Raw genomic sequence first — 26,992 nt, 5'->3', positions numbered from 1 at the left:
CACACTTCCCCTCTGCTTGGCACTCTCCACTGGCTACCTATCTGCTCGCATCCAATTTAAGACCCTTGCCTATTGCCGTATTCATCGTACTTCCTCTTCCTATCTCCAATCCCTCGTGTCTCTTTTTATATTCCCTCTTGCCCTCTCCGCTCATCCTCTTGTTATGTCTTCTCTTCACTCTCCTTCCTCCCGTGCTCGGTCATTCTGTTGTGGTGGAACCCGCTTCCGGTTCACCTCAGGACTGTTCAATCTTTTACTGCTTTACGCCGTCTTCTCAAATTTATATATATTTTTGTATTTCTGTTTGTTTATATTTATTTTGTATGTATGTGTTTTGTTTTGCGTTTTGTTTAATTTCTGTAATCACTTTGGATAAAAGTGTCTGCTAAATAATAATAATCATCCACAATACCTTGGCGACCCTTTTTTTTTTTTTTTTTTTTTTTTTTTTTTTTGTACTACAAGATTTATGCATTTTAATGTCCGGTTAATTTACAAAAAAAAAAAAAAAAAACCCTTAAGCGGGAACATTTAAAAAAAAAAAAAAAGACTTTAAACTAATAGATCAGCCCTATCCTCAGCTAGTCAATCAGAAGTGATAGGGGTGGGATGTAAACACTCCTTAGCCTAGGTCAACCAAGAGTGTGTAATTGCAGGCTCAGAGACCTTGCTCGTGGTGGCCTGTGCGCGCAGCTTCAAAATACGTCATCACTGAAACATCAAATCCCTATCACGTGACAAGTGAAAAATAAGGCTGGAATCAATGTCTCTTTGCTCACTCCTTGTGTTGTGGAACAAAGATGTGCAATGCTTCAAGAATTTAAAGTACATTTTAAAATACTATGACTATTATATGTATAGTTTACAATGAAATTATCATGTAAATGTCTTGTTTTATATCTTTTACGCAACCATCCCAAACAAGTAGGCCCCTATCTTTTTTTTTTTTTTTATACATGACAAATTTCAAAGAAACATCCCAAACATTAGTTGTTGTTGTTATTATTAACCGCTGCCTTATCCAAGGCGACTTGCAAGTGTGTATGCAGTAAGTAATTTATGCAATAAGTAATTTATACAAGTTATAAACAGATACAACATGAAGAAGTGCAAAGATTGGCTACTGCTTCTGCCAACATATTTTTCATTAACGTAAGCTGAGGTAGATTTACAAGTACGTAACCCTTATTAAAAGGTTAAATCCTCATTGAAGACAGTTAGAGAAAGGAAAAAAAAACAACCTCCCTGGCCAATGAGGATTGAAGTTGTGCACAGCAGGTCATTGACAAAAATACACCTACCCCACGCCCCCCCAAGATTTGAAAAGTAGAAAGCTGCTGTTGATTTTATTTCCGTCTCAAATGTCACGTCAACAGCAGTCGAGGGGGGGGGGGGGGGGGTCCAGCTAATTATATTTTAAGAGTTAATTTTCGTTATAAAATTAACTCCGTCTTTTTTTTTTATTTTTTATAAAAAAACCAAACATCTTAATTATTTTTTTTCATTTTATTTATTTATTTTTTAATATTAATTTAGTCATTGCCAGTGTCCTCAGAAGCGTGTCCGTCAGCCGACCGCTTTTTTTTTTTTTCACACTGCGGACTGACCGTGCAGCCACCCAAGAGCTACAGCGTCGGAGGACAACGCAGCTCTCGGGCAGCTTACAGGCAAGCCCGCAGGTACCTGGCCAGACTACAGGGGTCGCTGGTGCGCGGTGAGCCAAGGACACCCTGGCTGACCTTGCCCCCCCCACCCCCCCCCCCCCCACGAAAAAAGAATGCTGGAATAAATAATAGTATTTCTGTAAGTGTTTTTTTTTTTTTTTTTAATACTCATCCACAAAAGTGAAACGTTTGCTACAAAAGATTTCCTAGAATTATTTTTAGAGAATTCTAGAAATTATAAATTTCCATTGGGGTGTAAATGTTCTCTCTCTCCTCCCTCCCTCTCTCTCTCTCTCTCTCTCTCTCTCTCTCTCTCTCTCTCTCTCTCTCTCTCTCAATAAAATGGGTCATTCTACAGAAAGGGGACAAATTGGGTTTCCAAAAAATTGAGAAATTGATGTGTTTTTTTTTTTTTTTTTTTTTAGTGAAACAACCAAAATTAAATGAGTAAAATCTCATCTGCATAGAACAACTTACTTAGCCGAGCTGAAATTAATATATTTAATAATTTTGTTAAAAAATGTTTTAGCACATAAATCTGTCATTACCGTAACACAACTGAAAGCTGTTGTATAAAGAGAAATATACATAAAATCAATTAGGCATTATAACATTACACATTAGTGAAAATATTTATTTCATTTTTCAAAAGATAAACTTTAACTAAAATTAAAGTTAAACTTAATTTTGGCACTTTTTTATATCGGGTTTTGTACTGATGTTTTTAATTCAATATATTCGCAATGATTAAAAGTATACCAAACTCTTATTTTTTAAAATATGAACCCCTTAACCCTTTGCTAGTCTAACTTTCACTCCTGCCAATGCTGCTGCAGTTTAATTAACTAAAATAACTATTGTTATGGTAATGACATTAGTTACGGTAATGATAGCTTGTTATGGTAATGACACTTAAATATTTAAACAGTAATTTAAAATAAATATGTAAAGAAATAAACCATTTATAATGACACTACACATTACACTCCAAAATAGGTTTTATTGGAAATCGTAGAACTTTAAAACACATTGGGGCTGCTCCAGTCCTCGAGGGCCGCAGGGTCTTCTGTTTTTTTTTTATTTTATTTCAACTTAGGCTCTCAGTTAACATAATTGATCTACTTATTTGTTCAATTTGACATATTTAATATTTTTCAAGATCTTTTACAGTTATGGTTTTAAAATATGCGCTTGATTCAAGGTATACTACCTGTGAAACATGTTGAGGCCTGTAGAGAAGTGTTTAATAGTGTCCAGTTAATCAAATCATTAGACCAATTAAGTAATTGAGAGCTCGGGTGGAACGAAAGCCAGAAGACAGTGTGGCCCTCCAGGAACGGCGCTTGACACCCCTGGTGTAGTGCAAACAATTGTGGCTACAAAATCCAAATTGCCTAGCAGCCAGGCAATTACTTTGCACAGTGGCCTATATAAACTTAAGAGCAGTGCAAATTACTCAACACGCACAAATAATGAGCTGCAATCACGATAACGAGGGTCGCACTGAGAGCCGCCTGTGCATCGGGGTATTTAGCGGCCGCACTTACAGCCCAGAGGTGAGGTGAGTCAGGAGTACAGACAGCAGTAGGGCTGTGTGAGATTTGTGGAGCATGAAAATCAAACCAAACAAAAAAATATGTCAAAAGAAGGGCAGCTAAGTCCTCTTGGCGCAAGGAAAATATTTTTTTGTTGTGGTGCGGTGTGTGGTAAATACGAAAATCAAAGTTTATCTTTGAAAAATTTAATAAAATATTTTCACTAATGTCGGGTGTGTAGAGGCCTTTACTCTTGAAAGGGTAAACACAGTAAAGCATTAGGCTGTGGACCGCCCGGCCACTTTACTGTGTGCATTTCTACCCTGTTGGATTTGGTGGGGTTGAGGTCTTTATTTATTTCACCTTACATAACCACCTTACTGACCTAAATATCTTGGCATTAAGTAGAGCAAAATATTTAGATTATTTATGAATTATTAGACTTCTGCAATTCAGAGTATTCAGAAACTTGCTTGGCTCTCTAGAAATCTAAATGCATTTCCATAATTACTGTATGTCTGAAGACAAAGAGCAAGTCATTTTAAATGTCTGTGTGCCGATGCTGAATACATAATACATTATATATATATACATACAATAAATAAATAAAAAATACGTGGATGAAGGCTATATTTGCATCCTGAGCCATTCTAAAAAAAAAAAAAAGACATAATACCACAGAGACATCAAAAAGTGATAATTCCTCTAGAGGAAAATATACTTCAACTTTGACCTATTGGACTCCTCAAGACCATCACTTTCAAGTCAAACACACAGTACAGAAGTGTTTGTTAATGATCAACACAATGAGAATATATTTATTAATTTTTTTTAAATGAACATAAAGCTGGTACGTACATATCTCTGAGAAACAGAGAACGACATTGAACATCTGTACAATGAAACACTACGCTTAAAAAAAACAAACTACTGCTGAACCTTGTCTTCTTTAATATTAGCATCACAAGGGTATCCATGTATTATGAAAAATAATAGATAGGAAAACAATTATATCTTGGGTTTCTGTGACAGTTTATAAAATAAATACATTTATGACGTCCCAGAAACCCTTGATGAAATTATTTTCCTGTAACTCACTGAAGCCTATCTATCTATATTGATATAGATATAGTATGTATACATGTATGTAAAATGTGTGTGTGTGTGTGTGTGTGTGTGTGTGTACAATTTTAATTTGTGGTTATTAACTGTGATACAAATTGCCTTTTCCACTTGTATTATGTCGTTTTTAACAGAAAGAAAGCTCAGCTGATTCCAAGCTAACTGGAGTAACTTTGCTGTTTTGCTGCTTGTTGCATGCACACAGGAATGGAAAGAGAACTCCTTTTTCCCCTTCCCTGTGCCGGCTGACCTCTCCCAAGACACCAGCAGCCTGCTTACTACCAATCACAAACCCAAGGCTATATTTGTATTCATGTGTGTGCAGTTTGTTAAACTGTGATACTGAATTGTTTTTGAATTTATAAAGGAAATATAAACTTCGAGACACTTATGACACTGAAATATTTTGCGGAAAAAATAAATATTAGAAAAATATGCAAACAGATTTCAGTTACAAAGAAACGATACAACATGTTTTTTTCACATTTTTGACTACAGTTTTGTACAGGATGCTATATCATTTGGTATCATTTTATTACATTGCGGCTATCGCCAGAAACCCCTTAAGTTGCAACAGAAATGCGAAGAGCATAAACCTTTTCTTTTTACAATTTTGCCACTTCCATTCTTTACTGTAACTTTTGCCAATTTTAGTTTTTGAATTATCAAATCGCAAATTGTCAAGCTTTGTTAGATATTTGTAAAAGACAAATTTAAACAATGTAAATGTTCTATGTAATGTTGGGACAAGCATGTATCTAGCAAAGTGACATGCACTTCCAAAGAGCCCTTCTTATTTTGTCAGGATATTGTTTGAATGTTCTGATGTATTGCACTTGAGTCAAAAAATCTGGTGTGAATTTACAGGTACACTGTTTGTGTAACATAAAAACAAACACAAAAAAAACAGGATGCCCAAATAATCTTCTCTTTTTGACCTAAGATCTGCAATTCTACTGTTTTGTTCTCTTTATTTTTGGCATGGATCTACTCAAACTTTTTTAAAGCATGGTCATTTTCTCCCCTTCATTTCTCCTTGTATTTACTATTTTTCTCTTCTTCTGCTTTTTTGTTTTTGTGGTGTTTTTTGTTGTTTCTGTCTCCACTGTTTCAGGTATTTCTTTCCCCCTCTGGACCCCCCTCGGGCTGGATCGAGATGGTCCAGTTATGCCCAGCTTCTTCCTCCTCCCACTCTGATAGAGCAAACTTGTGATGCTGACTCTGTCAACTCCCAGCTTCCTCACCCTCGCAGACGCTATACCACTCAACCTGAGAATGAATGGGTTTAAAGAACTATTTAAAAACACAACTCTAAGGCCTTGCATATTGAACACTCACAAATGTCTCCATTTATTCTTATTTTAGATTTGAATGTTTTCTTGCCTTTCTGAAGAAGATTATTTTGTGGAACTGTTTTTTTTTTGTTTGTTTTGTTTTCATATTTCTCAGTTTGCATACAAATTACTGTTTTATGGTTCCCACTAAATATATATTTTATAGTATCATCTGTTATGATGACATTGTAGAAGAAACTTAAGGCTGTCTCTGAAGTGCCTGTAATCAAATCATTTGATGTTTATTTCTACCAATTTAAGTACTATTAATGTAAACATGTTGGCTTAAGCGTAATATCTAGTAACATATCAAACAATTTGGTAACACTGGTATTCTGTGTCTTGTTAAACTGAAAGCTGATTGTTAACAGGTCTTTCAGTTTTCTGAAGTGCCATTCTTGTGTATTGAAGTATACATTTGAACTCTGATATATAATCACTAGTTCAGGAAGCATACAAAACATATAATTTAAAACAATTAATTGTTAAAAAAAATAATAATAAATAACCTTATTGCTTTGGCATTTGTTTCTCCAAAACATTCCAAAGTAACTTTTATAATGTTACTTTTATGGAAAGGTAGGCGGCAGAAGAATTATTTCTCAATATTGGCATTGTGTTATAGAACCTGAAAGTAGAACTTACCCTTCTAACACAGGTGCTTTTATCTAGCTCCAACCTTACTGTATATACATTGTATTTTAGAGAGTGCATCTTGGTATGAATATAAAATCAGTTATATTTTTCTTAACTAATGTATTATTCTTGTTGCTTAGATTCACTTTGTATCATTTTCTGTTTCACTTCTAACATGCTGATGACTTTCTAAATCTCCCCTGTGGCCTCAACAGTGTCCAATCAAAACTGAAATCCTGCCCAGACTGGATAGAAGAAAAAAATGCATGAAACAACAGTGTTCTAAAAAGCCTTCAGGAAGGTGATCTACAAAATGCACCTAAACAACAACAATGCATTATTTGAGATTGAGGAAGCTGTGTGATATGCGACCACTAGTATGCATGTGATGGTTGCTGTCTCATTCATGTGACTGGAAACATTGTATTCTAGGGTTTTGTTTCTTAAGTATTAGGCAGGTCACTGGTTGCTCCAATTTATATATTTGACAGTTGTAAGTCCCATTTAAAAATGTCCACATGATTAATAAAGCTGGTGAAAATGTCTTGCATATTGATGTATGTTTTTATTGAGTGTTAAGCTAACAGTCCGTACTAGTATGTGTCACTTACCAGAAGAGCAACAACAAAATGTTCCCACTTTAAGTGCTTGTGAATAACTGGCTAATGAAATATGCATAGTATCCAAAAATACCCCCCACCCTCATTTTTTAAAAAATTTTATAATAATAACCAGTTGCCTTGTTGGCATATACCATTCTCAAAAGTCTGACACACATGAAGCCTGTTTATCACGCTACTTTGTTAAAATGCAGGGTTACAGGTAAGATTCTATTTGTGCCTGCATGCTTCTATGCTGCACATAGAAAACCACTATAGTTTTTATTTATTTTTAATTATAGTGTTTACCCATTTTATATACACATTTTATTAGTAAACAAATAAAGTGACTTTAAGTTTAACACATGAAATGAATAATGGGAAGAGGGAGCCAAATACTGGTACTACAAAACTATAAAACATATGCAGCAAATTAAATAAACTGGTCTCAGATGGGATATGCTGTGACTCAGTTACTTTATGAAAAAGTTCAATGCAGCTAATATGTACTAAACTACAAACAAATGTTGGATACAGACCTACTGGAATGTCAACAGTATTACAATTGAAAACATTGAACATTTATTCAGTAAGAATGAGTAGTTGCTCTTGGGTTGCACTTACCTCACCATTGTTCCATTTCTTAATATCATTTATAACAGATATGTCTTTGTTGAGATCTGACCTCTATTTGCAGTGGTCCTTTACTTCTGACCTGGCATCTAAACATTTTCACAAAAAAGATGAACAAAATCAAGTGAAACTAAAATTAAAGTGAGAAAAAAGTATCAATGTTTTCCCTGTAATATACAGTGCCTTGCATAAGTATTCACCCCCCTTGGACTTTTCTACATTTTGTAGTGTTACAACCTGGAATTAAAATGGATTTAATTGGGATTTTTACCATTTGATTTACACAACATACTTAACGCTTTGAATGTGCAAAATATTTTTTATTGTGACACAAAAGTTAATTAAACAAAAAAAAGACATTTGTTGGTTGCATAAGTGTATGTGTAAAATCCAAATTTGCATAGCTTGGGCTGGTATGGCTGACGCGTATCCATCTAACGTTATCCAATCCACACAGACTCCGTAGTAAAATAAAGCAATACAACTTTTATTCCTCAGGTTTCCACAGGTTAGTATTCACAGTTATTTTACAGGATCTTCAGCGTAATAACAGATAAGTTATTGACTGGTAATTTCCACAGAATAACAAAGATTACACGACACGGTAAGAAAACCGTGAGGCTCCAAAGCTATGTCTACCACAGAGTCAAAAGTGACAGTTATTTTCCGAATTTATACAAAAGCGCACGAGCCCCAGAACCTAACAAAGCTCGCTCTATTAAAGATATACTACCCTATTACTGTAAATGCGTAATAGACAAATATAATGTATCAAAATATGTCTTCTCATAAATAATATAGGCAAAAAATACTAATTGGCTCCTACAATAAGTATTCACCCCCGAGTCAATACTTGGTAGAAGCACCTTTGGCAGTAATTACAGCTGTAAGTCTTTTTGGGTAAGTCTCTACCAGCTTTGCACATCTGGATCCTGCAATTTTTGCCCATTCTTCTTGGCAAAATTGCTCAAGCACTGTCAAGTTGGATGGGGACCTTTGGTGAACAGCAATTTTCTTGCCACAGATTCTCAATCGGATTGAGGTCTGGGCTTTGACTGGGCCATTCTAAGACATTCAGGTTCTTGTTTTTAAACCACTCCAGTGTAGCTTTGGCTGTGTGTTTAGGGTCATTGTCCTGCTGGAAAGTGAACCTCTGCCCCAGTCCCAGGTCACTTGCAGACTGAAACAGGTTTTCCTCTAGAATTTCCCTGTATTTGGCTGCATCCATCTTGCCCTCAATCCTGACCAGTTTCCCAGTACCTGCCGATGAAAAGCATCCCAATAACATGATGCTGCCACCACCATGCTTTACCGTGGGGATGGTGTTCTCAGGGTGATGAGCAGTGTTGGCTTTGCGCCACACATAGCGTTTTGCGCTAAGGTCAAAAGGTTCAATTTTGGTCTCATCAGACCACAGAACCTTTTTTCACGTTTGCTGTGTCTCCCACATGCCTTTTGGCAAAATCCAAACGGGATTTGATATGGGATTTTTCAGCAATGGCTTTCTTCTCGCCACTTTTCCATAAAGCCCAGCTTTGTGGAGCGTCTGGGTTATAGTTGTCCCATGGACGGTTTCTCCCATCTTAGCTGTGGATCTCTCCAGCTCCTTCAGAGTCACCATTGGCCTCTTGGTTGCTTCTCTGACTAATGCCCTCCTTACCTGGTCACTGAGTTTTGGTGGACGGCCTTCTCTAGGCAGTCGCGGTTGTGCCATATTCTTTCCATTTTTTAATAATGGATTTAACGGAGATCTGTGGGATGTTCAGAGTTTGGGATATTTTTTTATAACCCAACCCTGATTGGTGCTTCTCCAAAACTTTATCCCGGACTTGTTTTGATAGCTCCTTGGTCTTCATGATGCTGTTTGTTTAGATATGCTCTCTAACAAACTCTGGGGCTTTCCAGAAACAGGTGTATTTAATCTGAGATCATGTGACACTTTAATTTCACACAGGTGGACTCCATTCAACTAATTATGTGACTTCTGAAGGCAATTGGTTGCACCAAAGATTTTTTAGGGGTGTCACAGCAAAGGGGGTGAATACTTATGCAATCAAGACTTTTTAGATTTTTATTTGTAAATAATTTTGAAAAATATGTAGATTTGTTCCCCCAATTCGACATTATGGACTATTTTGTGTAGATCAGTGACAAAAAATCCTAATTAAATCCATTTTAATTCCAGGTTGTAACACTACAAAATGTGGAAAAGTCCAAGGGGGGTCAATACTTATGCAAGGCACTGTAATTTAATATGAACTTAAGTTATGTTTAAACTTGCTATTTAAACATATTGCACTTTTACACAGTGGCCCGCATTTTCAAGGTGATGCACTTAAAAAAGCCCATTGATCTTCCATGGGTTTATATGGGTTCATATCATTTGAAAATGAGGCCCAATATGTACAGTATGTTTTAGCATTGTACAACATTGGTATTCTGTTATACACAACCAGTTAAAACACAAATGGGTTTTATTCATACTCACTGAGCTTGAACATACTTCTTTGTGGTAGTCTTTTTTTTATATGTTTTTTATTTCCTTCGCCTTTTCAAGGAGGGATGGGAGTCCTGTATAACAAGTAGAAATACAAATACAGTTATTGAAGACATATACGTTTGATGCGTGTTTGTAGAGATGTTTTATTTACTCATAACCAGGGGGAAATCCATGGATTGATTTAAATTACGAATTTAAAGTACTGTACATGTACAAACCACTTATTAAGCACTTCTCCCACAACCGGTTTTAATGACATGGCTGAATTGTGATATTCTATAAATGCAATAATGTATGATACTGGGATACCAATTTAAAAGTAAATAGGTATTGTATTGTCATGTATTGCTAGTTCTATAGCATCTAATATGTACAGAGAAGGTAGCAAGGAAAACATTCATATTTGTATAGGTTAACTGCTTAGTAATATATATATATATATATATATATATATATATATATAGTACTGTGCAAAAGTTTTAGGCAGGTGTGAAAAAATGCTGTAAAGTAAGAATGCTTTCAAAAATAGACATGTTAATAGATTATATTTATCAATTAACTAAATGCAAAGTGAGTGAACAGAAGAAAAATCTAAATCAAATCCATATTTGGTGTGACCACCCTTTGCCTTCAAAACAGCATCAATTCTTCTAGGTACACTTGCACAAAGTCAGGGATTTTGTAGGCATATAGTCAGGTGTATGATTAAACAATTATACCAAACAGGTGCTAATGATCATCAATGCAATATGTAGGCTGAAACACAATCATTAACTGAAACAGAAACAGCTGTGTAGGAGGAATAAAACTGGGTGAGGAACAGCCAAACTCAGCTAACAAGGTGAGGTTGCTGAAGACAGTTTACTGTCAAAAGTCATACACCATGGCAAGACTGAGCACAGCAACAAGACACAAGGTAGTTATACTGCATCAGCAAGGTCTCTCCCAGGCAGAAATTTCAAGGCAGACAGGGGTTTCCAGATGTGCTGTCCAAGCTCTTTTGAAGAAGCACAAAGAAACGGGCAATGTTGAGGACCGTAGACGCAGTGGTCAGCCAAGGAAACTTACTGCAGCAGATGAAAGACACATCATGCTTACTTCCCTTCGCAATCGGAAGATGTCCAGCAGTGCCATCAGCTCAGAATTGGCAGAAAACAGTGGGACCCTGGTACACCCATCTACTGTCCGGAGAAGTCTGGTCAGAAGTGGCCTTCATGGAAGACTTGCGGCCAAAAACCCATACCTCCGACGTGGAAACAAGGCCAAGCGACTCAACTATACACAAAAACACAGGAACTGGGGTGCAGAAAAATGGCAGCAGGTGCTCTGGACTGATGAGTCAAAATTTGAAATATTTGGCTGTAGCAGAAGGCAGTTTGTTCGCCGAAGGGCTGGAGAGCGGTACACGAATGAGTGTCTGCAGGCAACAGTGAAGCATGGTGGAGGTTCCTTGCAAGTTTGGGGCTGCATTTCTGCAAATGGAGTTGGGGATTTGGTCAGAATTAATGGTCTCCTCAATGCTGAGAAGTACAGGCAGATACTTATCCATCATGCAATACCATCAGGGAGGCATCTGATTGGTCCCAAATTTATTCTGCAGCATGACAACGACCCCAAACATACAGCGAAAGTCATTAAGAACTATCTTCAGCGTAAAGAAGAACAAGGAGTCCTGGAAGTGATGGTATGGCCCCCACAGAGCCCTGATCTCAACATAATTGAGTCTGTCTGGGATTACATGAAGAGAGAAAAGCAACTGAGGCTGCCTAAATCCACAGAAGAACTGTGGTTAGTTCTCCAAGTTGTTTGGGCCAACCTACCTGCCGAGTTCCTTCAAAAACTGTTTGCAAGTGTACCTAGAAGAATTGATGCTGTTTGGAAGGCAAAGGGTGGTCACACCAAATATTGATTTGATGTAGATTTTTCTTTTGTTCACTTACTTTGCATTTTGTTAATTGATAAATATAATCTATTAACATGTCTATTTTTGAAAGCATTCTTACTTTACAGCATTTTTTCACACCTGCCTAAAACTTTCGCACAGTACTGTATATATATATATATATATATATATATATATATATATTATATAATTTTTGCAAATAACACTTCTTACATGCACTTTGCTTCTTTTATTTCTGTAACATACAATATACTGTATGTATGTGTGTGTATACCAACATATATAGTAGAACCTCATTTAGCTATCATTAGCTACCATTATTTTTTAATATTAATGTGTGGAATAAATTAGTGATAATAACTTGCAAAGTGCATGTGAGAAGTCTCAAAACTATATAATATATATATATATATATATGTGTGTGTCAAAAGTTTCCATACCCCAATTGAAATTTATAATTTCTCAGAATTTCTCAAAAACAATCTTTTGTAGCAAATGTTTTGCTTTTGTGAATAGAAAATAATGTTGTGGATAGGAGAACAAATACATGTTTACAAGTCTTTATTTCATCTTTTTTATTTTTTGCAAAACTTAAAAAATGCTAATTCAAAAGCAATTAGTTATTAATTATTATTAGTTATTATCTTAATGCAATTTTGTGTTGAAGAATGGTCAAAATTCACAAAACAATCATGCCAAAAGCTAATTATCCTAATCGTTTAAAAGGTTATTATTGCTAAAGGTGCCTCAACTAGCTATTTATTTCATTTTCCTTGTCAGTATGAATCCTTTTGAATTAGCATTTTTGAAGTTTGCAAAACAAATTGCTGAAATAAAGACTGTAAACATGTATTTGTTTTCCTATCCACAAAAGTAAAACTTTTGCTACAAAAGATTTTTCCTATAATTCTTTTTTTTCGAGAAATTTCTAGAAATTATACATTTCCATTGGGGTATGTAAACGTTTGACTACAACTGTGTGTATATATGTTGCCTTGCCCCTTCCACTGCTTGTAAGGGGTGGGAGGGAATGCAGAGTTAGGGTTAAAAACCTTAACATCACATTTCACTACTTTTTTCGTTTAAATATATATCAACCCTAACTAATGCATTAACAAAGTTTTTTGCAAAGAATTTCTGAATTATCGAAGTGACTTAAAGTTGTGGAAGACTTTTCGGAGACTTCATGTGGGTTTCAGCAGTCGAAAACCATTCCAGGTATCTTCTTCAACAAGGCGACTTTAATCGGGGACCAACAATGCAGTACAGGCATTCAACATGAACTCAGGACGGCGCTTGCTGTGTGAGCACCGACAACAAGCTACTCACTTTCGTGCTGAAGGGGGAACTGCGTTGCTACTAAACATTTCCTCCAGGCAGTAGCAGATTAAGCATGGAGCCGTGGCACTGGGCCCACCCTTGGAAGGGGTCTAGACCTAAATATCTTTTTTTAATGTACACACACACATTGTGATACATTTCCATAGAGAATATATATATATATACAGTCCAACTTAACTATAACAAACCCTTCTATAACAAACCCCTTTTTTAACGATCCAAGCAGCAAGGAGCAAAAGCCTTGCTCTTATTGTATTACTTGTATTGTAACACTTGAAATGTATTTGCTTACGATTGTAAGTCGCCCTGGATAAGGGCGTCTGCTAATAAATAAATAATAATAATAATAAAAAGGACCATTTTTTTTTCAATGGAAATGAGCCCTATTAGAATCATCACTTTTACAAAATCTACCCGGATAAAACAATTTCGGTAGTGACTGACACTGAACTTTCTCCAGTGTGTGTGTTATTCTCTCGAGAAAACAAAGACCTTGGTAGGCTAATTCGAAGATAAGGCTGATTCATAGATAAGAACATAAGAACATAAGAAAGTTTACAAACGAGAGGAGGCCATTCAGCCCATCTTGCTTGTTTGGTTGTTAGTAGCTTATTGATCCCAGAATCTCATCAAGCAGCTTCTTGAAGGATCCCAGGGTGTCAGCTTCAACAACATTACTGGGGAGTTGGTTCCAGACCCTCACAATTCTCTGTGTAAAAACCTACTGTAGTGCGAATCATGTGTGACATATGCAACCGTTGCCATCTTCTACAACCATGGCAACAAGCGTGAGGAGGTAACAAGATTGAAACAGTGTGCAAACTCTAGTCATTTACAGGCACGTGGCGTCACTGTCTCACTGTCAACCTTGGCTAGGGTTGCCACCTCATGACATCAAAAATAAGGAACTGACCCAAACACAACGCCACACAACACCTGTGCCCCCCCCCCTCCCCTCCTAAAACATAATTATGAAATGAAACAATGAAAAACCTAGAACTATGTGGAATTACAAGTGTCCTTTAAAATAAATACCACAAAGCTATTGCACATTTCAAATTAAGCAGTGGACATGCAACCTGCTGTGGTTCCTGATGAAATTTCTGCTGACAGGAAGTCACATGCCAGAATTTGCTGCATAAAGCTAAAGATAAATAATAATAAAAAATATATTATTATTATTATTATTATTATTATTATTATTATTATTATTTATTATTATTATTTATTTCTTAGCAGACTCCCTTATCCAGGGCGACTTACAATTCTTACTTCGTAAACTCTCTGCATATATAAATTCTGCTAAATTCTCAGCCTGTTTGTAAGTCTTTACAGAATCAGAGTTGGTTGTCAAAATGACTAAGATATGTGAATTTAGAAATTGTTAGTAAAGTAGAAATGATTACTGATTTGCAAATTGTTTATGATGGCTAATAACAATGCTGTTGTGTCCAAACATGGATGGTACCAACATATATTGAATCTTTATTGGCAGCCATTAAGTTCTTTATTTCCTTTTCCATGCATATTTTTGGTTGCTTCTTGCAGCAGGAAGGAGAGGTTTGTCCTCCATAATCAAGGAGTGGAAGTCTGCACCTGTTTCGGCTGTCACTCCATTTGTTTTGCGATGGACACCATAGTTGACGTGTGTTGTCGCCACTAAAAGCTGAAACTGAGTTCAGAGATAATCCAAACCTCTCCAGTGAGCTGGTGATGCATTTCACAATGCCATCTGCAGATTCATCTGGATTTTCCATAAAATCAATCATTTTACTTGCTACACCATCCTAAGGAGTGAAGAACTGGACTGCAATAGGAAACATTTTCCTGTTCCCTTGGTTTGAGGCATCCGTTTGTATTGAAAAGGAAAGTAGCTTCTCGTTCCCATTGGTGGATGATAAGGTCTGGATGACATCAGCTACTGCTTTTGGGGCAAGCACATCCTTCACAAGTGACTCTGATTTTCTTCTCCCATAGGCAAGTCTTTTACAGATGAATGAATCACTAAACATTTTCTGTGCCAGTTTCAAAGCACAGTCTGTACTGTTGTAGCTCAAGTTGTGCTTCACTGTGTGGTATACATTAGCCAACTCAGCAGCTGTGACCTATTAATAAAGTAGCCTATGTTATTAAAAATCTCTTGCACTAAATACATAACTTAATAGAAATAACATGAAATAGGCTACTAAACAACTGATTCTGTATTAAAATATATATCTGGCAATTATTTTTTCTTAAGTATTAAAATATGTGAGTATATAAATATTATTTCAATACATTTTAAATAACATATATATATATAATAAGGAATAAGGAATAAAACTTCACTCTAGCTACATTAAGTAATACTAGCTAGTTATTTCAATATTTAAATACAAATTGTGTAATGCAAATAACAGCAACACGTTCAATACATACTATTAAAATGCACATATATAAATAGGCTACATCTTGATTATAAGAACCCAAAAAATGATCGATACATTAAAACGCTATTTACATATCACACATCAAGAAAATACACTTAGAATGATGAACGGATTATGATATGAGTGCACGCACGTAAAGTATAAAGTCCATTTAAAACGTTAAGAGTAACGTTAGCTACTAATTGGTGGTGACCCAGAAAATGTACTTCATAAACGATCAAAAGTCAAAACTACACAAGAACAACACTGTCCAATGTGTAATTAATTAAAATAGTTACACTTAAAGTCCACAAGAAAGCAAAAAGAGTCCGGAGACCGCATTACAGAAGAAAATCATAACTTTGTGCTCGGGTCCGTGAATGGCTAGAAATTGCGGTGGGTAACATTAGCTATCTAACGTCAGCTAATATCATTGTAATTGCTCTAGCTAGAGGAATAAATTATGCAATGAGTACAGTAGCCTGCCTACCTTATCAGCTTCAGTTGATCTCTCTGGAACAAAGAACGATTGAATAGCCTGATTGGTTCTCCTTGTTTGTTATGAGCATGGCCTTCTCCCGCCGTGAGAGATCGAAAATTATTTTCTGCACACAGTGCACCGGGCTTTGAAAATATTGTCATGAACTTTGTTCACCCATGTAAAATCCTTCTCACATTCGTCTCTATATTTTTGCATCCGTTTTTTTTTTTTGCGGTGTTACCGAATTTGCCATTGTGTCCGAAATCGGTCAGCTAGGTTATATGTTTCATAGATACATGGCTGACAGAGGCACACACCACCCAATAGGATTTAGAACTGCCTCTATGGCGTGAAATAGCTATCAAAAATCTGTGAGCGCAGAAACGCAGTTTGTAATTGTAAAATGCAGTTTGTAACTGTAAAACTAAGTTTGTAACTGTAAAATGGGAAAAAATACAATTACGGTTCTAATTTACACTTAAGAAACTCAGTCTATGCTTACAAATCTGCTTTCTGCTCACTCGCCACTTTTGCTCTCAAAAATACGAGCGCGCAGAAACGCAGTTTGTAACCGTAAAATGAAATAAAATACAACCTCTTTTTTTCACTTACAGTTCTATTCTGCGCGCGCTCAAGTCCCTTTTCACATTTACAGTTTTTTCTACGCACGCACGAAACTCGGTCTATGGTTACAAATCTTTTTGAGAGTGATTTCACGCTAAAATAAACTGCAAATGTGTAGCTCAGGCAGCCTAGTTAGTTGATTGTCAGCACTGTCAATCGGTCACTGTTCATCACGCCAACATGGCGGAGGAATCAAGGGGATGGGGTAAAAGCCGGAACAAGACGGAACGGCACTTTAATTAATTGAATTGCTTTAAAAAACAGCATAAAAAGTTAGACATATGAGGAGAAAATGTTAACAATCAGAACCGATTAATAACGCGCTGTCATTAACCCGTTCCGGGCCAGAACCCTCTTTTTATCACCAAAAAGCTCCCGGAACACTGGGTTCCGAAGGTGCAAAGACGACGAAAATTATACACACAATACAACTAAGTCAGGACATCATAACACTATTGAAAAAACACACCGAACCGACCTTTAACTGCCCATTTCGTGCAATAAACAGCTCTATAGACAAAACCACCCGGAACACGGGGTTCCGAAGCTGCACAGAGCATGAAAATGATACACACAATACAACTAAGTGAGGACATCATAACACTATTGAAAAAACCCACCAAACCGACCTTTAATTGATCATTCCGGATAATAAAATGATAGGTTGCGGATGCAACCCCGGTTCCCTGAAAGAGAAAATAACCATCAAGGTATGGGATATTGCCATCAGGCAGTAGGGATTGGCTGAGCTTTATAGCAAAGCTGCCGATAGGCCTCCGTGCGAGCTGCCGTGTAAGCCCGCCCCCCTGGGAGCTTACTACACCCACTTCCTCTTTTGCTCTTCAGGCCGTGAAGGCTTCCGGAGCGACCTCGCGGCTTGATGGTTATTTTCTCTTTCAGGGAACCGGTTGCATCCGCAACCTATCGTTCCCTTTCAAGTCGAAAATAACCATCAAGGTATGGGAACAGTGTACCCAAGCCATTGCGAGGGAGGATTCTCGGCAGTAGGACAGACTTACATTATATTATTATCATTATTATTTATTTCTTAGCAGAAGCCCTTATCAACAGCGACTTACAATTGTTACAAGATATCACATTATTTTTACATACAATTACCCATTTATACAGTTGGGTTTTTACTGGAGCAATCTAGGTAAAGTACCTTGCTCAAGGGTACAGCAGCAGTGTCCCCCACCGGGGATTGAACCCACAACCCTCCGGTCAAGAGTACAGAGCCCTAACCACTACTCCACACTGCTGCCATAACGCAACTGCGTAAGCAGTACATCTACGCATATGCGGAGCTGCACCTCAGCGTCTATGCTCGCAATGACACCTGTCCTAAGGTGGAATAGTCACACCATATTGTCAACCACTCTACACGTCCGCAACCTGAGGCGTCATAGAGTGTAACACAGATGCTCCAAATGACGGAGCAGAGGATTCCAGTACATTCAACCGGTAGAACCTCGTAAAAGTATGCGGTGTAACCCAACTGGCTGCAGCGCAAATGTCAGACATCGGCACCCCTCTAAAGAGGGCCCAGGATGTTGCCATACCCCCAGTGGAATGTACCTTCAACTGCCCTGGTGGCGGAAGGCCCATAGAATCATATGCTAACTGAATAGCATCCACTATCCAATGAGAAAGGCGTTGCTTAGACAACGGCTGACCCAAAGTCTTAGAACCATGGCATATGAACAGCTGTTCTGTTTGCCTCACAGTCCTTGTGCGGTCAATATAACACCTCAATGCCCGCACAGGGCAGAGCATGTGTAACCGCTCTTCCTCTGGGGAAGAAAAAGGAGGAGGATGGAACGCCATCAACTCGACTGGTTGGTTCATATGAAACTGGGATATGACCTTGGGTAAAAAGGCCGGATTTGGACGCATGGAGACCTTAGAACCGTCTCCTGCGAAACGAGTACATGATGAATGCACCGAAAGTGCATGTAACTCGCCCACGCGTTTTGCTGATACCACTGATAGCAAAAACGCAGTCTTTATAGACACGAACTTCATATCCACACTGTGGAGAGGCTCGAACGGTGCCTTGGTAAGGGCTTCTAGCACCACATCAATGCTCCATGACGGTAAACTGGTCGTCCTTGGAGGCCGCAAGCGTCTTGCGCCTTTTAGGAACTGAGATGCCAAAAATGGCAACCAGATGATAACCCGTCAATGCGTACATGGCAAGCCGAAATGGCGGCTAAATACACTTTAAGTGTAGAGGGAGATTTCCCCTCATCTAGCAGCTTCTGCAGAAACACTGTAATATCACTGCCATAGGGCAGGAAACCGGGTCATGGCCCTCAGCCAGACACCAACTTTGAAACAACTGCCACTTATACGCATACTGTGACCTAGTAGAGGGTGCTCTCGCACTCTGAATGGTCGATATAACCGCTGTCGAAAGCCCTAAGGCTGACAGGCGCTCCCACTCAGGGGCCAAGCCCATAACTGCATGAGTTTGGGGTTTGGGTGCCATAGCCCTCCTTGGGCTTGGGACAACAGGTCCGCTCGTAGAGGGAGCTCCCTCGGCCGACCGTGCAACAACTGCACCAGACTCGGGAACCATATCCTCCGAGGCCACCGAGGAGCGATCAGAATCACTGTCGCTTGCTCTACCCTGACCTTCTCCAAGAAGGCGGGGAGCATCGGAATCGGTGGAAAGGCATACAGGAGCCCTGGCGGCCATTCGTGAGCCAGTGCATCGACTCCTAGGGGGCTGTCGAGGTCCTTCACCGAGAACCACAGGGGACAGTGCGTGGTCTCTCGCGAAGCAAAGAGATCGACTTGTGCTGTGCCGAACCATTCCCAAATGCGCTCTACCACCCGAGGGTGAAGACGCCATTCGCCTGCAAGAGGACCTCCTCTGGACAGGAGATCTGCTGTGTAATTGACTCTGCCCGGTAGGTGAACTGCACGCAGAGAGGCTAAACGCGGTTGTGCCCAAAGCAACAACCGTGTTACCATCTGGTGATGACCGGGGGACCGCAAGCCGCCCTAGTGGTTGATATACGCCACTACCGTGGTGTTGTCTGACCGCACTAGCACGTGCTTGCCTAGAAGCACTGGCAAGAAGTGCCAAAGGGCGAGGTCCACCGCTCTGAGTTCCAGAGCATTGATGTGGGCCGACCTCCAGGGTCCTGACCACACTCCGCAAGTCCCCGACCCATTCCAGACTGCTCCCCAACCCTGGCTGGAAGCGTCGGTTGTAATAACCTCCCTTCGGAAGATGGGACCCAAGCGTACGCCTTGGCGGATGTTCGATGGAACTTTCCACCAGCGCAGTGCTTCCCAGCAGGTTCGGGATACCCTCAACCTGCGGTGTTTGTCTCTCCGCGGATGCAACGCGAAGGCATTGTACCAGACCTGCAGAGGTCTCTGGTGTAGTAAGCCCAAAGGAAGGGCTTGCGAGGCGGCAGCCATCAACCCCAGCATGCACTGACACAGCTCCATGCTGACTGTTTCTCTCAACCTGAATAGGGAGAGACACCGCTCCAGTGAGGCAACTCTTTGTGTCGACAGGGTCGCTTCCATGGACACTGAGTCCAGATGCAGACCCAAGAATTCGGTCTGTTGGCTCGGCACGAGGCGGCTCTTTTCTGAATTGACCTTCAGACCTAGCCGCTGAAGATGGTCTGTAACCATCACTGTGTGCTGTGCCAACTGCTCCTTCGACTGCGCGCAGACGAGCCAGTCGTCCAGATAGTTCAGCAGTCGGACGCCTTGAGCCCGCAAGGGAGCTAAAATGGCATCCATACATTTGGAAAAGGTTCGAGGAGCTAGTGACAGGCCGAATGGGAGGACACAAAACTCGTACACCCTGCTCTGGAATGCGAAACGCAGATACTTCCTGTGACCCGGGCAGATGGGAACGTGAAAGTACGCATCTGTCAGGTCCACGGTGGTGAACCAGTCGCCGTGTCGGACTGACTGGATGATGTGCCTGTGCGTAAGCATCCTGAACGATAACCGCCGTAGGTATTTGTTCAGTACTCACAGATCTAAAATAGGGCGGAACCCGCCGTCCTTTTTGGGCACTAGGAAGTATTTGGAATAGAACCCCTGGTCGATCAGAGCAGGGTCTACTTGTTGAATGGCACGCTTCCACATTCAGAGCTGAGGACTGAACCGGGTCCTTCACTGCAGTTATGACCACCCCCCTGAAGGGGGGAGGCTTTAACTGGAACTGAAGGGTGTACCCAGTGGATATAGTTTTGCGCACCCAGATATCGTTGGTGCATTGTTGCCAGAACTGGAGCTGTGGAACAGTGTAAGGTTGGGATAACAGCTGCCTGGATGCCTCAGGGCTGCTTTGGCTGTGCTCGCTCACGAGGGGCCTGGCCAGAGCCACGAGGACGTGACCTGCCACCTCCTCTAGGGCGCCATTCTATGCGCCGCGGTCTTGCAAACCCAGGCTGGCCGCGCGCTGATGGACCTACGGGGGAGGTCCTACTACCCCGTGGTTGCGCCTGCTGCTGTGGCGGTGTCCTACGCCATGGCTGTTCCTGAGGCCGCTTTGGCTGGAACTGTTTATTTGGCCACATCTTAGCCATCTGTAGCGACGCCTCCCGCGCCTTGATGGAGCGTTGCAACATCTCCTCCACCGCCGGACCAAATGTGTGTCCGGGTGTAATCGGAGCATCCAGCAAAGGGGCCTTATCAGGCTCCTGCACTCTCGCCTGAGAGAGCCAGAGCTGTCTTCTGGCCACTGCCATAGACGGGATGCTCCTGCCCTGAGCCCGCGCGTTGAGCTGGGCTAGCTTCACCAGCAGCTGACTGAGTGTGCCTAGCTCGCTTCTGAGGGCCGCAGAAGGGCACTCAGGTAGGTTTCGAAGGAGTGCCGCCTGGTAAACCGTCAGTAGACTGGCTATATTAGACAATCTAACTGCCTCCGTGGCCGCAGAGTACCCTTTTTTCAGGTGTATCTCTGTGGACCTGCACTGCTTATTGGGGCAAGCTGGGTCTTTAGTAAGCCCAGATAGTGTCGGCATCTTCACTAACGCGGCGAACGCAGCGTCCACTGGTGGAAAGGACGCTAAACCGGCCTCACTAGCCCCTTGCATAGTAAAGGCCGAAGCCTTGCGAGACGCCGCAGGAGCAGAGGCCGGAGCCCCCCAAGTAGACTGCACCTCTTTAACAATGTCCGGGAATGCCGGAAGCATCCTGGACTGATGGGACTGGGCTGAAGGCGACTCAAACAGAGATCGCCGGGGAAGCTCTGTCCCAGGCCAATCGATGCCCAAGTGGCGGGTTGCTCTGTCCACCACAGACCACACAGGGTCATCAGTATCCATCACCTCGGACTCAGCGACCTGATCCGAGTGCTGGGAGGCTACCTCAGCCTCTATACTGTCCCCTTCCAGGATGCAGATGCATCCCTGGAAATGGCATCGATATCCCAGTCCTGAGGTTGCAGTGGAAGGGAAACGGCCAATGGAGGTTGTAGAGGAGCCACTGGCTGGTTGGCGACGGGCCCAGTGAGTTGTTCTGGGGCTCGAGGCACTGCATTAGCTAGGGACATGAGAAGAGACTGCTGTCCCATCATCATCTCCATGAACTGAGACATCTTGGAGGTTAGCTCTACCACCCCCGACCTGTCTCTGCATCGCCTGTCGCGACGAGGGGAACGAGAGCGTCCTCTACGTCGAGGCGATCTGGAGGGCGACCTAGACTCCCGACGAGGGCATACCCTAGAAGGGGAGGGGCTGCGAGCCCTAGCGCGTCTGGTGGGGGACCTCTGACCAGCTGTAATCTGGGAGGCCGGGCTCGTGGAGAGCTGCAGTCGCCCTGGCGGCGTCGCCGTAGACGACGGCGGGGCTGAAACGGTGTGGGAAGATCCCAAGGAGGGAGAGTGCCCACCCACTGATTTCTTAGCCCTTTGCCGAAGGGTGCGTGTCTGAAAACCAGCACAACGGTGGCAAAAAGCCCTATCCGCCAGCGCGGATGCGGCGTGTTCTGGCCCAAGACATGCCACGCACTCATCGTGCGGGTCACTGGCAGGCAGCTTCGCCTGGCAAGACGTGCAACAATGGAAGGCCGACATTTCCGTCGAGCACGACATCGAAGGTGCGTCGAGCACCGAGCGTCGAGCATCGAGAGTTGAGCGTCGAAGCGCCGAGCGTCAGAACGCCGACGCGTCGAGCGTGTAGCGTTGAGCGTCGAGCGTCGAAGCGCCGAGCGACCCGCAGAGCGGAGATGCTAGTGCTGGTACAGTGTCTTATTTGGTGAAATACTTACCTTGGTGCTTAAGGGAGTATTGTGCTTTGTGGTCGTCTTCTTAATGGTGAAAAGGGATAATTTATTTTTTTTTTGGATGCTGCAGCAAGTGCTTAGTGTACTGTATGAATGACTGTAGGGCAAACCGTACAGCTACCACGCGGTGGGGAACACACAGCAGTGGAAGATTTATAGAGGACTCCACATACACACGCGGTCTAGCCAGGCAAGACTGAGGCTGCAATACACACGTGGCCAAGGCCAATGATGTGCGTCCAAATGAAATATATATACATATACATATATATATATATATATATATATATATATATATATATATATAACAAATATATATATAACAAATATATAATATATATACAAAACCCAAAAAACACACAACTAAATATTAGTAATAATATACTAATAAAGAAAAGACGAAGACCACGAGGTTAAACAAAAACGCGATGCCGAAGCAAAGCGTGAAAGGATATATAAAGTAATATATAAAATATATATACACAATTATATAACCAAATTTACCAATAATAAATGCAACTGAAATAAACTCGGAGAAGGGGCAAAAACCAGCTTCTCAAGCCTAAGCTCAATGAGTACAGACAGTTACAAGCTCTAGTACCTACCGCTACCGATGCTGAAGACAAAAGAGGAAGTGACTCTCCGCGCGTTGCATGTAGTAAGCTCCCAGGGGGACGGGCTTACACGGCAGCTCGCGCGGAGGCCTATCGGCAGCTTTGCTATAAAGCTCAGCCAATCCCTACTGCCTGATGGCAATATCCCATACCATGATGGTTATTTTCAACTTGAAAGGGAACTGTATTTATTTTGTTTGTATATGATCTCTCTCTCTCGTGGAGGATTGTGGGTTTGTGGGAGGAGCTTGTGGAGAGGAGGCACGCCGGTGCGGTAGGACCGTGAAATTTAAAAATATTTATTTTTTTATTTACTTATTTATTGATTTATATATATTTATATTTAGTTGTTATTTGTGGTGTGTGTTTGTTAGTTTGTTTGTTTATAGGTTAGTGGTGTGTGTGTGGAGATCCCGTTATGGGGCAGCAGTGTGGAGTAGTGGTTAGGGCTCTGGACTCTTGACCGGAGGGTTGTGGGTTCAATCCCCAGTGGGGGACACTGCTGTTGTACCCTTGAGCAAGATACTTTACCTAGATTGCTCCAGTAATAACCCAACTGTATAAATGGGTAATTGTATGTAAAAATAATGTGATATATGTGAAATAATGTATAATGTGATATGTTGTAACAATTGTAAGTCGCCCTGGATAAGGGCGTCTGCTAAGAAATAAATAATAATAATAATAATTATTTCTAATGTGCCCCCGTTTTTAAAAAATCTGTCTCGGTTTGGTAAACTTGTGTTCCCGATTAAAGATATCCCTAGGCTGCAAAAATAACAGCGTTAAGCACGTAATGTCGTTTAGAAGACAGGCGTTTGTTTTATTAAATGATCCCAATCAAGTTATTAATGTAGCCTGGAATTTTAATGTAGAAGGGACTAATTGTGTGGTGTTTGTTAGTTCTGAAACGATGAGATGTTTTTTCTGCGGCGAGCAGGGACACCAGAGGAAAACCTGCCCGAGAAGGGAGGCTAGAGCCGAGACAGGACAGGAGCAGGGCAATGCTGGCGGGGAGGAAGTAGGGGCTGTTGGGGGTGAGCGGGAGGAAGAGTCGGCTCCTGCATCGCAGCCAGAGCCCGTGCAGACCGAGGAGGAGGCGACTCAATCGCGGAAGGAGACCGGAGCAGATCCACCAACGCCACGGCCTCGTACAGAGAGGGTGAGCCAGAGCCTGTCAGTGATGGGTTCGGAGCAAAATACAGCAACTGCTGAGAATGGTGAAGAACCATTCAGGGAGGTTAGTTAAGAAGAAAAGATTTAAACAGAAGGCTGCAGAGCTGCCGGATGGTAGAGCGCAGCAGGTGCAGAGCTCTGAGCCCGCGCTGACAGGGAGACTGCAAGCTCCAGCTGGGGCGCCAGTCCCTCACAACGCGGGGGAAGAGGGAGGAGGCAGCAGAGGCCGGTGCCAAGGAACTGGAGGGAGCAGCGGAGGAGCTGACACTCGGGGGCTAACAGGAGGACAGCGCAGATGAGATAGGAGAGGAGCTCTCGGACTCCTCGCTTATCTCAGATATCCCCGATAGCCAACCCGCCAGCAAGAAAAAACTATATACGCTGGAGCAAGTAAATAATTTTATGAAAGAAACAAAAGGGAAAAGAGGGGTAGAAATAGAGCATTTTTTCCCTGATCTAAGATTATTTCTCCACTCCGCTCATGTTATTACAAGGAAAGCAACAATAGAAGAATTTGATCAGCCCAAACGGTACAGATTTTAAAAAAATAGTTCAGAAAATTAAGAAGGATCTGAATAATGGTTCAAAATTTCATGTTTAATAATGGCTGTGTTTTATTCGTTTATTACTTGTTTTAGTCTGTTGGGTTTACTTTTTTTAGCCGTGATGGAAAAGTGTGTTTTTGCTCCTTTTAATCTAAACGGCTGTAGACAGTCTTTTAAGAGGGCACAGCTTTTAGAGTTTTTAGAGCAGAGGCAGGCGGGGGTGGTGTTTCTGCAGGAAACGCACTCTGATCACGAGAACGAGGCAGCGTGGCGAGCGGAGTGGAAGGGGTTGTGCGTGATGAGTCACGGTGTCAGCACTAGTGCAGGGGTGGCTGTGCTTTCTAAACAAAATCTAAGGGCAGTTTTACTAGATATGGAAGAAATAGAGAAGGGGAGGATTTTAAAAGTAAGAGCCAGGCTGGGCAGTACGGTCTATGTTTTTATTAATGTTTATGCCCCCAATAAGGGGGGGGGGGGAAACAAATTTTAATTTTTAAGAAATTAAAGCAAGCTCTTTTTAATATGAATAGTGATGATGTGGTGGTATTGGGAGGAGATTTTAATTGTACTATTAATTTTAATATTGATAGAAATAATGAAGAACCGCATCCTCAGTCCTCCAGAGAGCTGGCTGCAGTGTTAGAGTCCAGTGACCAGGTTGACGTTTGGAGATGCTTGCACCTTAATTCAAGACAACACACCTGGTCTAAATCTCATAAAAACTGCATATATAGAGCAAGACTAGACCGTTTTTACATTTCTAAAACTTATTTAAATAAATGCATTGAAGCAAGAATCATCCCCAGTAGTCTCTCTGACCACCACTGTCTATTATTTACATCAATAATTCAATCAGAACCCCACAGAACATCTTATTGGCATTTCAGTATAAAATTATTACAAGACATAACATTTAGACAACAATTTAATTTTTTTGTGATAATTTGGAAAAAAGAAAAAACACATTATAAAGATGTAAGACAGTGGTGGGACATTGGCAAAATACAAATAAAATGTTTTTGTCAACAATATACTATAAATGCAACCAGGTCACTGAACGCAGATGTGAGAGAGCTGGAGTTAAAAAACTCAGATTTTAAAGAGCAGACCCTGGAGTACCTAAAAGAGCAGAAACTTGTGCTGGGGAGCTTGCTGAAGGAGAGGGTGAAGGGGGCGATCGTGCGTTCCAGATTTGTGGAGCTGAGAGATATGGATGCTCCCACCAGTTTCTTCTTCAACTTGGAAAGGAAGAGAGCAGACAACCGACAGCTGTGCTGTGTCAGGACTCCTGGTGGGGAAGAACTGCGTACCCAGGAGGAGATCAGCACAGAGGCGGTGCGTTTCTATAAGGAACTTTACAATAAAGAACAGTGCAATCTAAAGGACACTGAGCAGCTGCTCCAGGGGTTACCCAGCCTCAGTGATGAAGAGCAGGCTCAGCTGGACGCACCGCTGACCTACCAGGAGCTGACCACTGCTGTCAAGCAGCTCTCCAGCGGAAAGACTCCAGGGATCGATGGACTGCCAGCAGAGTTTTATAATACTTTCTGGGACATAATAGGGGCGGATTTGCTCCAGGTTCTAAGAGAGAGCCTCAGCCACAAGGAACTGCC

At 41.2% G+C, this 26,992-nt stretch overlaps 1 protein-coding gene and 1 long non-coding RNA gene across 4 annotated transcripts in view; one reads left to right on the top strand and one right to left on the bottom strand.

Moving 5' to 3' along the window:
• Window positions 1-6,841, top strand: part of seh1l (SEH1-like (S. cerevisiae)) — a 64,021-nt gene extending 57,180 nt beyond the window's left edge. For 2 of the 3 annotated variants that reach the window (XM_033992988.3, XM_033992987.3), the window contains one exon: window positions 5,436-6,841. In XM_033992988.3, coding sequence (XP_033848879.1) covers window positions 5,436-5,610 — 175 coding nt within the window. In that variant the 3' untranslated portion in view covers window positions 5,611-6,841. The other variant, XM_033992989.2, reaches the window with a different exon arrangement.
• A 706-nt stretch (window positions 6,842-7,547) lies between these two features.
• Window positions 7,548-17,517, bottom strand: LOC131720956 (uncharacterized). Its single transcript, XR_009319785.1, has 3 exons — window positions 17,410-17,517; window positions 10,012-10,094; window positions 7,548-7,612 (listed from the first exon to the last, which is right to left on the bottom strand). It is a non-coding gene; the product is annotated as an uncharacterized LOC131720956 (long non-coding RNA).
• Between the last annotated feature and the right edge of the window lie 9,475 nt (window positions 17,518-26,992).

Source organism: Acipenser ruthenus, chromosome 3, assembly GCF_902713425.1.
Source record: "Acipenser ruthenus chromosome 3, fAciRut3.2 maternal haplotype, whole genome shotgun sequence".
Taxonomy (NCBI): Eukaryota; Metazoa; Chordata; class Actinopteri; order Acipenseriformes; family Acipenseridae; genus Acipenser; species Acipenser ruthenus.
Note: the sequence above shows the minus strand (reverse complement) of the source record. Positions and strands in the feature narration are given on the sequence as shown.